We start from the raw sequence: 15678 nt of genomic DNA on the forward strand, positions 1-15678 counted from the left end.
CGCTGTCCCGCCCCCGCCCCGCCCCCTCCAGGTCCCTCAGTCTGGCTCTCCTGGTGCACAGCCTCCACTGCTGCCTTTCACGGATGTCCCAGAAGCTCTGGCCCCAGTGCTGCCCCTGGCTCTGGGAGGAAGGAGCTGAAGATCATGACCGTGGGTGATGGCGGCTGTGGCAAGACGTTGCTGCTCATGATCTGTTGCCGGGGCTTCTTTCTTGAGCACTATGCTGTTTCAGAAATACACTGGCTAGAGTGATTTCAGAAATCACTTGTTTCAGAAATACACTGGCTAGAGTGACAGTGGGCAGCAAGGAGGTGACCTTGAACCTCTACTACACGGCTGGGCCTGAATGCTTGTGAACAGATGCGAGCTGCACTCGGAATGTTGCACCAAGTTTTAGGAGAATGTGGAAGATGTCTTTAGGGAAGCTGCCAAGATGGTCTCAGTGCCTTGAAGAAAACACAAGGGCACAGCTCTGCCTGCTGCTGTGACCCTAGGGCAGATGGCCCTGACACAGGATGAGGACACAGGACTGGACTCCTAGGATCTTGCTCCATTCCCAGCCCTCCAGTACCTGGCACATGGGGTTAGATTTTTGGGAACATTCTAGAACTCTCCCCTATGGGTTCACAGTGAAGCGTAAGGATGGTGAATGAGGGTGCCAGACCCGCGTTGCTCTACCCTGGGATTAGGATTTGTTCCCAGGCTCAGAACGGCCCTCCTCACAGCCCCTTCCTGCTCTGGCCATGTGCCTCCTTTACAAAGCGAATTCATGCTTGAAACTCAGAGCTGCACTGGGAATGTAGGTAACCATGGACATGCACCACTGCTCGTGGGCATCCCAAGCTCCTGTGTCACTGTATCCCTGGGCTCCAGAGATAGGCTTGGATGTATCCTCCAGCCTCTTCCTTCTTCCCCTGGGGAACCTGGGGGCCAAAGCCTATCGGGAGGACACAGGTACCAGCCCTGACATAGGGCTGACAACAGTTCTCCCTCCTTCCTCCATCCCACACTGAAGACCTCTGCCTCAGCCTGGGACACATGTGCTCAGGGGAAGAAACAAGCTCCAAAAAGGTCAAAGTGTACCTGAGCCACCCGTCTGACCCCTGCTCCAGGTCTTACTTTCAATTCCCCCACCTACCTCCACTGGAGAGTTAAGATGAACAGAGCCTGTTGCCCGTCAGGGGTCTTAGGCAGGTCAGCACTCTCCCTAAACTGTTCCCCCTACCTAAAAGGCCAGGCCTGGGCCATTTAAATAATCAAGCTTCCCACCTTCTGCCCCACCCAGAATTTGCTTCTACCAGGATATGGAGTTCAGAAGTCATTCATGCCCACCTCCTTTCAGAACTGATGTGCCCACACTGGATGGTTTCTTAGAACTAGCCACAGACTACTAGTGCCACTGACAGCAAGATTTTTCTTCCTCCTCCTCCTCCTCCTCCTCCTCCCCCTCCTCCTCCTTTTATTGCTGGGAAGACACCTTTCTCCCTTTCAACACTTTTGGTAATTTCCTCTCCTCCTCCTCCTCTTCTTCTTCTTCTTCTTCTTCTTCTTCTTTTCTTCTTCTTCTATTATTATTATTATTATTATTATTGTTTTGGTCTTTTTGCTTTTTGAGACAGGGTCTCCCTGTAGCTCCAGCTGGCCTGGAGTTCACTATGTAGACCAGGCTGTCCTTGAACTCACAGAGATCTGCCTGCCTCCAGAGTACAGGCATTAAAGGCATGGCCACACCTGGCTGACAGCAAGATTCTTGAGTCCTGAAACTCCTTCCTGAAGATCTAAAGTCCAGGGTTCAGAACGATTCAAGAAAGTGCCCCCCCGAGGGGGGGCTGAAGAGATGGCTCAGCAGTTAAGAGCACTGACTGCTTTTGTAGAGGACCTGGGCTGGATTCTCAGCACGCACATGGCGGCTACAAACTGCCCTTAACTCCAGTTCCAGGGGAATCCGAAGCCCTCTTCTGACCTCCACGCATTCCACGACACGGGTGCGTTCACATACATGCAGGCAATACACTCACCCAGGGACCTCTTCTGATATCCGAGGCATTGCACCACAAGGGTGCATTTACTTACATGTAGGCAATACACTCATACACGTAAAATAAAAGTAATAAACAAAATTTAAAAAAAAGAAAGTGCCCCAGGTGGCTCTAATGCCACTACCAGAAGAATGGCTTGCTTCTAGGAGTCTGCACTGCCTATGAAGGAACCTTGGCTCCCCTGTACCTCCTGACTCAACCCCCCAAAGTCAGGTTGCCAGGGAAAGAGACTTTAACACCATCCCCTCAAGTGTCCTAAGACCCTGCTGTCTCCTAAAGAGCCAACCAAGGACCTCTTGTTCTCTCAGAATCTAAGGCCACATGGACAGATTATAGTGTAGGGTAGAGGTCAGCAAACCACAGCCTGAAGGCCACATATGGCCACTGCCTGCTTTTTAAATAAAGTTTTATTAAACAGCCATTAAAAAAAAGAAAGAAAAGGCTGAAGAGCAGTCATGGAGGCAGTGGTAGCTCTTGGCAAAACATGGCTCCCAGTAAGATGTCTTATCACTGGCTCCTCCTGGCCAGCAGTAAGGAAGATATGAAAGCTACAGTTATCAAAAATAAAAAAGTTTTAAAAAGTCCACCGGAATCTCGATCGTGAAAAACAACAACATTAACAACAAAACACATGATCCATCTGTCTCGAGTGAAAGTGAAAGATGATTTTTCCAATACCAATGCCCCAGGTGAGAAACTCAAGCTCGCAAGTAACTGTTGCCTTTGTTTACTGCACAGAAGCCAAAATGCTCTGTCTTAAACATAAGTATAATAGTGTGGACACAACAATGGAAACAAGAAAATAGGATCCCACATAAATGAAATAGTGATCTCCCTTCTGTAAGCCTGGAACTGTGTTTGCTGGGGTCACTTACTATGAACTTGGAGCTCTGTTCATAACCTTTGACCCTGGAACTATGATTGTCGCTCATGAGCCTGGAACTGTGGTCTCCTCACATCAGTACAGAACTGTGGTTGCCCCATACACCTGGAATGGTGGCTGTCTCCCATGAGCCGGCAGCCCCTCCCCTTAGGTCCCAGGTCTGGCAGATGCTTTGCCTCTTATAATGGAGACAGATGGGGGAGGCCTCTGCTATTTAGGTTCTGGTCTTGGGAGGACTGATTCTCTGGGACAAACCTCCCACCTCTCCTGAGGGCCAGCTGTGGTCCTCACATCACTCATGGTCCTGGGTTATCCAGACCTTGATGCTGGACCTCTCCCATTACCAGGCACCAATAAGTTTTCCAGTATTTTCCTATTGCTCTGCTATAGCCCCATATGCCTTCACCTGTGCCCTAACTGACTAGAGATAAAAAAAAATCACAGTCTTGGAATCTAAAAAAGAAAAAAGAAAAGAAAAGAAAAGAAAGAAATAGAAAGTACTATAATAACTAAACTGATATAATTTTCAAATAAAAATATGTAATTAGATCTTAGAATATAAGTTTGAAATTCTATATGTCTACTATAATTTTTTTACTATTTTTAACTGCCAAAGCTGTACTACCAAGCTTGAATAATAATGTGAAATTTGTCACTGTTCCTATAATGTGTGTTTAGCCCTCATTCCCTTTCCAAATTCCCCATCTATACAAAGTCTTTCAATGTAATCATGGTACTTCTCTTTTGTTGTCTTTTTGAGACAGGGTCTCCAGCTGACCTGGAACTCACTATGTAGACCAGGCTGGCCTGGATCTCACAGAGATATGCCTGCCTCTGCCTCCTGAGTGCTGGGGTTAAAGGCTTGCCCCCCCCCCCCGTTTCATGGTACTTCTTAAGGAAAGTAATGCTAATAAAATATTTTTCAATGTTGATCTAAATAAAATTTAAAATATTTTTTGGAATGGAATTTCTCCCTGTAGCAAACATTAGGTGATGTCATCAGAGATGAGGGTGGCCATGAGACTCTGCAGACGGACTCTGCAATATAATGCTGCACACACAGATGCTAGAAAAGAATTGGATTTTCCTCGTGTTCTTTATGTCACTTCGAATGCTTCTTTGTGCTATAGTTTCCTCATCCATAAAATGACATAAAGTGAGGCTATCAAGAGAACCTTATGTCACTGGGTTGCTATAATGAGGTCAATAAATTGCTATAAATTCTGATTTTTTCTTTTTGATGGTGCTGAGGGTGGAATGGAGGGCCTCATATGAGCTAAGCAAACACCTCACTTTAACTACACCCCTGACATGAATTAACATATGCAAACACAACAGCAGTTCAAAGTAGTGAGCATTAGATATTTTCTAGTAGTGGGGCTGACATCACATAATTGTTATTTTTGAAAGACAGCAAATAAGATATTTTATTTATCTATGAGTCATAACAGCATCTTGGCATTGCCTTGATTTTGTGTGGTCCCATCAAGCAAAAGAGTAAATTAATAGGAACTGAGAAAACTCATTTTACTAAAAGAGGACTAGAGTTGTGTTCTCAAAGGCAGCTCTTGTTAAATTTTGTAAGTGGTTTTATTTTATATTAATATAATTTGGAATACCATGGATAGAACTTGGGAGCTCCCACATGTCAGGTAGATGCTCTACCATTGAACCACACCCATTGGCCAAAAGTTGTTTGAAAGATTCAGGGGTTTAAGAGCTCAAACACCAAATGCCATATACAGGATGTATTAGTACCAAAGACTGTGTGTACATCCTCTACACTAAGCCCTTTATTGAACTCTACATTAAAATGGGTATGGCTCATTGTATATAAAATTACCTCAGTAAATCTGAATTTTTTTAAAAGCTAACTTCAAGAGGGGGACTAAATATGATCAAAATATATTGTATGAAATTCCTAAGAATTCAAATGGAAAAGCTAAATTCAAGGTGCTTTCATATGTTATAGGCATTCAGTAAATATTTTTTGATTAGATGAATAATTGAAGACACGAATGAAGCCATTTTATTCTTCAGTGATTGGTCATATTGGGGATTAGGATGTATAAAGGGTCAGTTTTACATCCTTGGGTTTGAAATTTTATGTCATCTTCCAAGAGTCCAATTTTTCCAGTAAATTCCAGGTTCTCATATATGCTCTGAAAGCCGGCTTGCTCCCACATTGCTTTTTCTTAGGGTTATACTGACAGTGATGTGTGAGTAGCTTTGTACCTTGTTTGCTGCAGCACATGGATTCTCTTGATTGTGGTTTTATAATTCTATGTATGTTGTTCACTGTCCTGTAACTGGGTTGTTAAGATACGTATTTTAAAATATTTTATTTTATTGTTTTTATTCATAGTTTATTTTAGTTTATTATTTTTGAGGGAGTCCTTTTGAGACAGGCTCTTCCCGTAGCCCCAGCTGGCCTGGAACTAACTATGTAGACCAGGCTGGCCTTGAACTCACAGAGATCCACCTGACTCTGCCTCCTGAGTGCTGGGACTAAAGGCATGTGCCACCATGCCCGGCCTTATTTTATTTTTTATGTGTATAAATGCATTGCCTACATGTATGTATTTGTAGCTGTGTTATGCAGTGCACACGGAAGTCAGAAGAGGGCATCAGATCCCCTGGAACTGGAGTTAAGAAGAGCAGTCAGTGCTCTTAAACATTGAGCCAGCTTTCCAGCCCCAAGATAGGTATTTTAAAACAGTGGCATGAAATGTTTTAAAGACTGAGATATTTGCCAGAAACAAAACCTCTTTTATTCTTTCTAGAAATAGTAATTGGCTTCTTAGATTTGGACTCTGGGCCTCTAACAGAAAAAAAAAACCTATCTACTCACCTGTTATCAGGTGTATTATAGTAGGCCACATGCCAATGTGACTTTTTTCATTGGCTGATAGCATGAGGAGCTTTTCTGCAGTCCTGTAACACATTTGACCCTAATGTCTTACTGTATTTTTCCTCAGGTATGGCAGCAGCCAAACTTCTGCACGACTCTGGCCTCAATGTGGTAGTTCTGGAAGCCCGGGATCGTGTTGGAGGAAGGACTTATACCATTAGGGTAAGCCATTACGGATGGAGAAAGGAAATGTGGGATAGAAAATGAGTTGCATTTTTAGATTTTTGTTTTCCCTGAAAGTTTTCATTATTGACTTTCTGATAGGGTGAGAATAACTAAAAATTCTTCATAGCTGCTGCTTTTCATCATCATTATTATTGTTATTGTTGCTGTTATTATTATTATTTGGTGTTGCAGATGGAACCTGGGGCCTTACACATGCTAAGCATGAGCTCTGCACCCCAGCTTCTCTCTTAATTTACCCCTCCTTCAACTCTTTCTTCTCTCCTTTTTTGGTCTTCTCACTTCATTTGTCCATAAATAATCAGATTCTTTTCTAGGGTGGTAAGTGACCCCTTTTAGGGGGGACGGGTGACTAGATAGTAAACATGCCACTATGTGGGTGCTAGGAATTGAACCCAGGTCCCCTGAAAGAGCAATCAGTGCTTTTAACCACTGAGCCATCTCTTCCAGCCCCATCATTTCTTTTCTTGATTTTCTTTAGCGTTAGGTCCCTCAAAGTTTGCCTGAAGTACTGAGCATAGAGTTTCATAGATTAGAAATTCAACCCATTAAAAGCAAACCATTGTGTGATATTTTGTGAGTGATGGATTCTGAAATCTCTTGCTTTTTCAGCAGTCAGGTTTTTTTATTATTCCAAAGAGAGGCACTTTTTAACATGTTTTTCCAGAAATAATTTGAAGTAGGTTACATCAAAATATATATACAACAAAGTTTAAGGGGGGGATAGGAATAAGAAATCAAAGACTAAAAGATATGCCAACATGGGGTCAACTTTGGTGAAATAATGAAGGTTTCTGTTAGCTCTGTTCTTTTTTTTTTTTGAAATCCTAATGAGTTTATTGGTCTTGCTAACAGAACATAGGGTGGGGTTTGTTTACAGAAGAGTGGGTACCTCCCCATTTATGGTCGCGCTAGAAAGTCCACACTCACGTATAGATCCTGTGACTTCCCAATAGCCACACAAAATGGCAAGAGAGGTGCCTCATGGTGTTCTTGGTGTGTATTTCCTTAGCCCTTCCCCCACATGCAGCTAAGGTGGACTGATTTGGTGGAAGGGGTAACTGACTCCCCCATGAACTCCTTGGTGAGTGTGGGAAGGAGGTGTGACTAGAGCTTTCTGGCATAGTGGTCAGAGTACACTTCCAGCTAACACTCTCCTCTGGCTCTGACATTCTTTCTGCCAACATCTTCTTCCACAAAAGTCCCTGAGCCTTGGAAAGGGTGATAGGTGGAAGCGGAAGGTAAAACCCTACTGCTGAAGACACTGCGTGATGTGTGAGACAGGAAGAAGCAGGACTAGCTGGAAACTCCCTGCCACTGAATGGGTGGCTTCCATAGTGCCAGAAGGTGACATGCGGATGGCTGGGGGAGAACTATCTCCTGTCATTCTGCTCAACAATGGACTCCAAGTGCTGCACTATCACCATGCCAAACAAGATGTTCCAGCTTGTGAAATAGTGGCGCCATAGATAGATAGATAGATAGATAGATAGATAGATAGATAGATAGATAGATAGATAGATAGATAGAGATAGACAGACAGACAGACAGACAAATAGATAGATAGATAGAATACTACATACAATAGTATAGTGTATGTACAACCAGCAAATTTTCGATTGGATATAATGCCCACTCCTAGAGGTGAAACACACATCTGGCACTGTAGACCAGACCAACCCCCTGTGGCAGGGGAGGATATAGGCCCCAGTGGGGAAGCCACTGTAATTGTTTTGTTAGATGGATGTGATGCACCTGCTAAAGTACCATTCAAGCATTTGTGTTTATGCCCACAGGTTAAGTTATTGTAGCAACCACTGTTTAGATGTTCTTACTTCTTGTTGTTTGTGTTTCTATAGTAGGTGGAATCCCACTGAAATGGCCCAACAGCCCATGGAAAACAGATAATGCGGATACCCAATAGTTCAGTGCCTTGCCACAATGAGAGGAAGATCATCCCACACCTATCACCCCCTCAGTTTTGCTTTAAAAATTGATTTAATAATCATTAATTTATATGACTAAAGTATGGAAGAGTTGAGAACAGAAACCACAGATGCAGCTCAAATATATCTATGACCTATGAAATGTCAATTTGCTTATTTCATAATTTTTTATTTTAGAAGTGTTTTGAAAAAAATACTTATCTTTGCTTTTTTTTCCCCGTGGGAAAACAGAACCAAAAGGTTAAATATGTGGACCTTGGAGGATCTTATGTTGGGCCAACCCAGAATCGTATCTTACGACTGGCCAAGGAACTAGGATTGGAGACCTATAAAGTGAATGAAGTTGAGCGCTTGATCCTTCATGTCAAGGTAAGCCTAGGCACAACATGGCAGGTTTTGATCAAAGATGAATTAGGTGGTGATTCTAAACCTATTTGGGAAAGCTATCGACAGACTGGCTCTTCTGTTTGGTTAACCATTTCATAAATTCAGTAGAGAAAAGTATTTGTGATTTACATAGTAAATATCTCTGTTTAAATATCTATGACTCTTTTATGTTATATAAAAATCTGTGTACAGTCTTACAAATGCTTTTCTAGGTTTTATATTATAAACATCATTTATAATATGGAATACTTTGAAATTTTACCATAGTATCTTATTTGTCAATTAAAGTTATTCTTCTTTGGAAATTGATGTAAACGTGGCTCATGTCCCAAATTCCATCTTTTTCATGGAAGCTTTATTGATCCCCCCATGATTTATATGAATGCATTGGGTATCTCTTTCCAAAGATCATTTGGGTCTAACGGTTCCTGCCTTTACACCTATTATCATTCACATCTCACGGCCTATAAATCTTTTCTTGTGTTTCTCTGTGCTAACCTGGGTTCAAACTGACCCCTTCATCTTCATTTTCATCAGCTCATCCAGTCATCTGTGTGCAGCACACATTACTGAGGTTTTGAAGAATGGAGAACTTTTGAGCTGAAGAAACTCTAGCAGCTTCAAACTAAATGTCAGACACCTTAATAACCCATAGAGCCCCTGAGGATTTCTCACTGGCTCCTATTTCTCTATAGATCCAGTCCCCCACCATGTGCTGGTCCTCATAGTTTCTTCACATCTCATGTTTCCATATTCACCCTTTTTCCCAGAATCCTCATAATGATTTAAAAAACTACTGATGTTCTATGATAAGCAAAGAGTCACCTACTCTAGGCCCCATTCTGGAGTCCTACCGACTTTAAAGTTGTTTTGGTTTATTTGACATGGGGTCTCATTATGCAGCCCAAGCTAGCCTTGGACTTTGTTTCTAACTCCAGAATATTGGCATTACAATTGTGAGCCACTACACCTGGCTCTGGCAGAGGTTTTAAATTTCTGTCTTTCCTGTCTTTTCCTCACTTGCCCCTATATGTGACAGGGAGCATTACAGAAACATTCTCACAGGTAGAAATCGTTCCTTTAGAAATTGAAAGAGGGGCTGAGGGTGTGGCTCAGCAGTGAGTACATGCTGAGCATATGTGGGATCCTGGGTTCAGTCTGGAGACCCACCTAAAACCAAACCAGAATAACCCAAATGAAAACTATGAGCAGCTTTGATTTGTGTACCAATTTGATGTCCTTAAACTTGTGTGATATCATTAAGAAGGACAAATAGCAGGCCATGCATTATGAATCATTTAGTAATATTGAATCAAAGAAGCTACTAAATTTGGCATAACATAGGCAAAAGATCTCCTAATGTATAAAAATGTTTTGACTGACCTTCAGGTGTTGTTTTATAAGCCTTTTCTTCTGTCTAAAAATGAGATGCCTGAATTAGAATTAAAAATGCAGTGATAGTCTAATTTGTTGAACAACAGCAATTCTCAGTAAACTTCTTTCATTGGGTTATTTGCTTTTTAAAATATATTGTTGGGCTGGAGAGATGACTCAGCTGTTAAGAACATTGTTCTTGCAGAAGACCCGGGTTCAAATCTCAGCACCCACATGGCAGCTAATGGGGGATCCGACAGCCTCTTCTGCCTTCCACGGGCATTGCACGACATGGGTGCACTTACCTACATGCAGGCAATACATGCATACACATAAAATAAAAATAATGAAATATTTTAAAAGTATATTGTTAAATTGACCATTTTAAAGTGCTATCCCTTATTCTTCCTGTATGATTTTCTCACAGCATCAATATGTCTCAGATTTCTCTAGACAAAGGAGCTGAACAGAGTACATATTAACTTTTCTCCCTTTGCGTGTTACAGTGGCACTTGTCAGTTCAGAGCTATGACTAGGAGACTTTGTTTAATTGTGGTAATCTTACAGCTTTATTAAGTCCCTTGTTTGAGAAAGAATGTTTACTGTTACCAATTGTGGACATGATGTTGTTCTTAAGTGATTTCTCACAGTGATTGTCGAATGTGCTGCTTCCTTAGAAGATTCCATTAACCTTTGTCCAGCTAAGAAGATATAAGTAATTAAGCAATATTTGTGTCTTAATGCAGGGTAAATGCATATGCCAACAGTGTTGTTTATAAAATTTAAAATAAATGTTATTGATTTTTAATTATTACAAAAATAAAGTATCTTTATTGTAAAAGTATACTTATAAAATATGAGTAAAGAAAAACAATTAAATAAAACAAACCCTCCATTATTGTCTTGAAAAAAATCATTCTCAGATAGTTTCTAGATTGTCATATTCCAAGACTGCTGTTGTCTGCCCTCTGCTGGAGGAAATGTAAACTATCAGTGGATTTAAAAATAGCACATGACTATGCATAGGTATGTTTGGTGTACTAACTCTCTAATTTTCACTAATGAGAGAAATAAAAACACTAATGAAGCATAAGTTTCTGTGATATTGACAAAGGTGCCACTTTGATCTTTCTGTGGTCTTATCCAGTGAAGAGCTACAGGATAATAAAATAACTAAGCTAGGGCCTCACTATGTAGCCCTGGCTGCCCTGAAACTCTCCATGTAGACCAGGCAGGATAGCCTTGAACTCAGATCTATCTAACTCTGCCTCCTGGGTACTAGGATTAAAGGCATGTACCACCATGCTCAGCCCTCATTTTTCATATCTTTAACCTACTTTGGAGACAATTTGGAGGTTTTGTACAATTTAGGCTATCAGCAAGTAAAATTTCTCTGTCTCAGAAGCTTTCATAAAAATTAAAAGTAGGGGCTGGAGAGATGGCTCAGTGGTTAAGCACACTGGTTGTTCTTGCAGAAGACCCGTCTTTGAATCCCAGCACCCACATGGCAGCTAACAACTGTCTGTAACTCCAGTCCCAGGGGATCTGACAGCCTCTTCTGACCTCCGAGGGCACTGCACAACACGGGTGCACTTACCTACAGCAGGCAATACACATAAACACATAAAATTAAAATAATACAATTTTTAAAAATTGAAAATAAATTGAAGTATGTGTGAATCTGCCTCAAGATGGAAGGCTGATCTGAGAAGAGATTGGTTAATGTAAAAATGTAGTGTGACTTAAAACTAAGAGCAAAACTTCATACCGGTAATTGTTTCTAAACATCAAATAGATAAACCGAACAGAAACACACTCTGGTCTTGGCCTGCTTGCCAATGGGAAGAAGTCAAGAGCATTATCAAAGTCACGTTTGTGTTGTATATGGTCGGCTTCAGCACTGCAGAGCCATACGACTTAGAAAACATCTCACAATTGGATTAGCTCTTCATTACTGTTAGACCTGTTGTTTCTCAAACAACCGCATGGGGGAGGGAGCCCTTGACATAGCTCCTCAGTCCTGATGACAGCTCTGAAATCCAGTTGAAAATGTGGTACATAAAAACCACATGAAGTCAGAGATGGGGAACTATATATGTCTATCTGTAACTCCATTTCGGTGAACACTCAAAACTCTCTTGGTGTTGGGGAATAGCAGGTTTCAAGTAGAAATATTGAGAAATAAAGTATTCAAACAACAGTTGGATTCAGCAAATGGAAATTGCCTTGTTATGTAGGACCTTGGCATTTCCCATATACCAGCAGGCTAGAAGTGCCCTGTTTTCTCCAGGACTTTAATGCCTCCTTCTCCATGCACACATCCCCAATGATATTAAGCCAGGGAAGCCTGGATCAAAGTCCAAAGTGCACTTGTTTTTCTCCTGATCGCATAAGTCTCCAGGAACAGGTTAGATGGACACGTATTTCAAACAGGAACAGCTGCCTTTTTGCATGAACTTCACACATGCCAAGTCGAGTTTACTGGCTCTGGGAGCGTCTGTTGTTTGAGGTGGTCTTAATAATCCTTCTCTTCTTATTCCAACCAGACTACATTTTATAGCCTATTCATGGAAAACAAGTATGGCTTATCATCATGGGAGACTTTTTTTCTAAGAAAAAAAAATGTGGAGAATAGTAATTTCCTCTGCAGCAAGTGGAACCCATTTGTCTAGTGATCTTTCTGACCAAAATGCTCATTTGCACTCAGGAGAGAATACATGCAGCTCTTCAGTATGTAATAATTTGCTCACAATTATGCCCTTGATGATGGGATTTGGAGCAATATAGGATGTGAGATAAATTTATTCTAGTCTTGCAAGGTTTCTATTTGGAACTTAATCGTAATCAGATCAGTAAACATATTCTTTTTGTACACATACATGTGGATAAGCTTAACAGTGACTAGAGTTGTGGAAAGTACAATTTTATTTTTAAATTATGGCAGAAGTCGAGCACAAAGAACGCACAAATTCACTGGTGATTGTGCAGTTCACTGCGGGAAATAAGATTGGGGGTTAAATCTTGTGCAAAAGTTTACTCCATTTGTAACAGGTGATCGTGAATCCAATGGAGAAATGGTCCAATAGGAAAGCATAGCTCTCCAAGAGATGGTGATTAATAAGGGGACCATGTAATTAGTTCAAGAACTTAGGCAGCCTGAAGTACCAAGGCAGTGACTTCCGTACAAGATGGCCTCAAGTGTCTTAGCTGGCCTTGCCAAATCCTCTGCACCAGCAGTCTGCAGAAAGGCTTAGGAGTGAACTCCCAGTCTGTGTATCACATGGCCTGAGCTTTTCTCTTGGCTTCTGCTAATGCAATGTGAAGACATAAAGGTTAAAGAGATTGATTGCAATGGATAGGAAGCAGTGAGATCAGAGCACAAACTGAGGTCTTTGCTTGCCAAGGACACATCATAAGGAGGTTACTGTTTGCTGGGGGAGTAAAAGGGCTTTCTGATATTTTCTTATGAGCCCCAGTGCCCAGCTGGCCTACTTTCCTTCTTGCCAAACTTGTCTTCCTTCCCTCATACTGGAAAAATTAAGTTCAAGATCCTCTTTTCCTTACAACTTTTTGTAATTGACTACAGCTATTCCAATGGCTCATTCCCTACCCCTGTATCAGTCATACTTTGCTGTTAACAGTTTGTGAAAATGTGTTTGGAAGAAGAATGAACTGTTACCATGTATTTTCCAAGATTTTATTTTGGTCTCTTGAGATAGTCTCACACTGTAGCCCACTCCGGCCTATAGCCCACTATGTAGCTCAAGTTGACTTTGAACTTGCAGCTATCCTCCTGCTTTAGCCTCCCATGTTCTGGAACTACAAGCATGGGCGATTGCATCTAGTTCCAAAATTTTATAATTTTATGTACAGTCTGCAGTCATACACGTACTCATATAGCACACTTTGTTTATTTTTAATGTTCTTGAGCTTCCTATTTTTATATATTTTGTGTAGAGAGTTTAGAGAGATGTTTCTTAACTTACAAATATTTCACAAATATATTCCAATGTCATTAAATTTATTTTTAAATATAATTTTTAATAGATGCACAATATTGTGTCGTGAACACTATACTATACCAGATGTTTAGCAAATTGATGACTATTAATTAAGCATGTACACTCAATTCAAATCACCTAACATTTATTAAACATGCACCATATGGAAGGTACCAGGCTAAATAATTGCATGAGAAACAATTTGGGATATATGTGGTATGGATGCATCAGATCAAAGATTATCCTCTTCCTGTTAAATGAAGAAAAATTAGAGAAAATATTAAATCAAATAAAGCAGGCAAAACTTCTCATGCCATAATCAAACCAGGGAAAGAAAAAAACATTAGATCATAGTCTTTGAAACGTGATGATGAGGAAAATATACGGTTCCTGAGAACTGTTTGTTCCTCAGAGCTACTGCAGAGAGCAAATGTGTTACCATTTTAAGCCAAAAATGGTGAACAACCTTTCCAGGAGTTCCTGCTAGTACTTCAAAGGTGGCAAGCACTTGGACTAGTTTCTAAATTAGCCAGGCAGTGAGTTTCTTCTTTATCTTGGTTTTTAAAAGACAATGTCTCACTATGCATCCCAGGCTGACCTCAAACTTCCAGTCTTGGTCTCCTGGTCTCCAAGATTACAGGCATGTGCCACCCTGTTCAGCTCCCAGTCAACAGTTTTACCAGTGATTTGTCACTTTCTCTACCCTTCAGTTCCGTGGCCTGTCCATGAAGCCAATGACACATAACTGAAAATTTCATCTTAGTAGTGCCACATTTCAAAATATTACTAAGTGATAGCTCAAAGTAGACTGCAGGAATGGATTGGCTTTGGCGAAACAGATGTTAGACATGAAACACATTAAACTGATTTAAATATAAATGAACAGGTAATGCAATTGTAGTAGAGAATTTAAATATCATTAAAAGCCATTATATGGCTAAAAATTATGCAATTAAAAAATCAGAATGTAGGAAGGTGAGAAAGCAAACATAGAGGAAGGAGAATAGCTCCTTAAATGTTTATAGGATGACATCTTGGTACACCAAATCTAAGCTTTTATTTAATGAAAACAGACTGAGATCTCTCAGTGACTTTCACGGTCTTCTAACTTAATGCTTGCTACAAGACTCTTTCAGGAGCTAACATTTCTGGCATTCAAGAAATATGTATTTGAAATTCAGTACTTCATTTGGTTCAGTTTAGTTTTTTTTTCTTTTTTTCTTTCTTTTTTTTTTTGAAGGTGCTACTTCTATATTTGGGGCTATTGGTAAGGGATGAAAAAGAAAAAAACAGGCAGAGAACAGGCAGAGGCATGTTTTTCAAATCACAATAAGATTTACACTTAATCTTTTATATTTCTCAAGTGACTTTTAAATATGTATTTCTTATTTTATTTTTTGTTTTGTTTTCTGTATTTTCAGACAGGGTCTCATATATTCCAGGCTAGCTTTGAACTTGCTTGTAAGTAGGGCTGGCTTTGAACTACTGATCCTCCTGTCTCAGCCTCCCAAGTGCTGGGATTGCATGTGTGAGTCACCATGGTGTGGTATTTTATGCTGTTTTATGCTGCAGTGTCTGCACTGGGCCAGGTTCTCTCTCTCTCTCTCTCTCTCTCTCTCTCTCTCTCTCTCTCTGTGTGTGTTTTCTGATAATGCTACATTCTGAACATACAAAGGGTGCAAAATGAATTTTTTCCCAGAATATTTTAAAGGATGCTGCCAGTCAATGATTGTCTACAAAGCACCTTCACATACTGTTACTGTAGGTCATTTTGTCTCTTAATTAAAGTAAGACACCATATGTCCATAGTTTTGGCCTATACTAAAATGGGGAAAGAGGGTCCCTTACAGCGTACTTAGTCTCATTCATAAAAGAAATGAAGAATGAACCCAAATGGCAGAAAGCAGACAGACTTACAGACTTACATGACTGTGGCTGATCAGAAGTTCTGTGT

The 15678-nt window shown here is 40.7% G+C and overlaps 1 protein-coding gene across 1 annotated transcript in view; it reads left to right on the forward strand.

Annotated features, from left to right (window-relative positions):
* The window catches only part of Maob (monoamine oxidase B), a 128756-nt gene that overhangs the window by 55866 nt on the left and 57212 nt on the right, over positions 1 to 15678 (forward strand). The window contains exons 2-3 of the mRNA XM_008831238.3: positions 5901 to 5995; positions 8194 to 8331. Of these exons, the coding sequence (XP_008829460.1) occupies positions 5901 to 5995; positions 8194 to 8331 (233 nt within the window). The remainder of the gene's footprint in view (positions 1 to 5900; positions 5996 to 8193; positions 8332 to 15678) is intronic.

The sequence above is a fragment of the Nannospalax galili genome, unplaced genomic scaffold (assembly GCF_000622305.1).
Source record: "Nannospalax galili isolate Female #2095 unplaced genomic scaffold, S.galili_v1.0 scaffold2350, whole genome shotgun sequence".
NCBI classification, from domain to species: Eukaryota; Metazoa; Chordata; class Mammalia; order Rodentia; family Spalacidae; genus Nannospalax; species Nannospalax galili.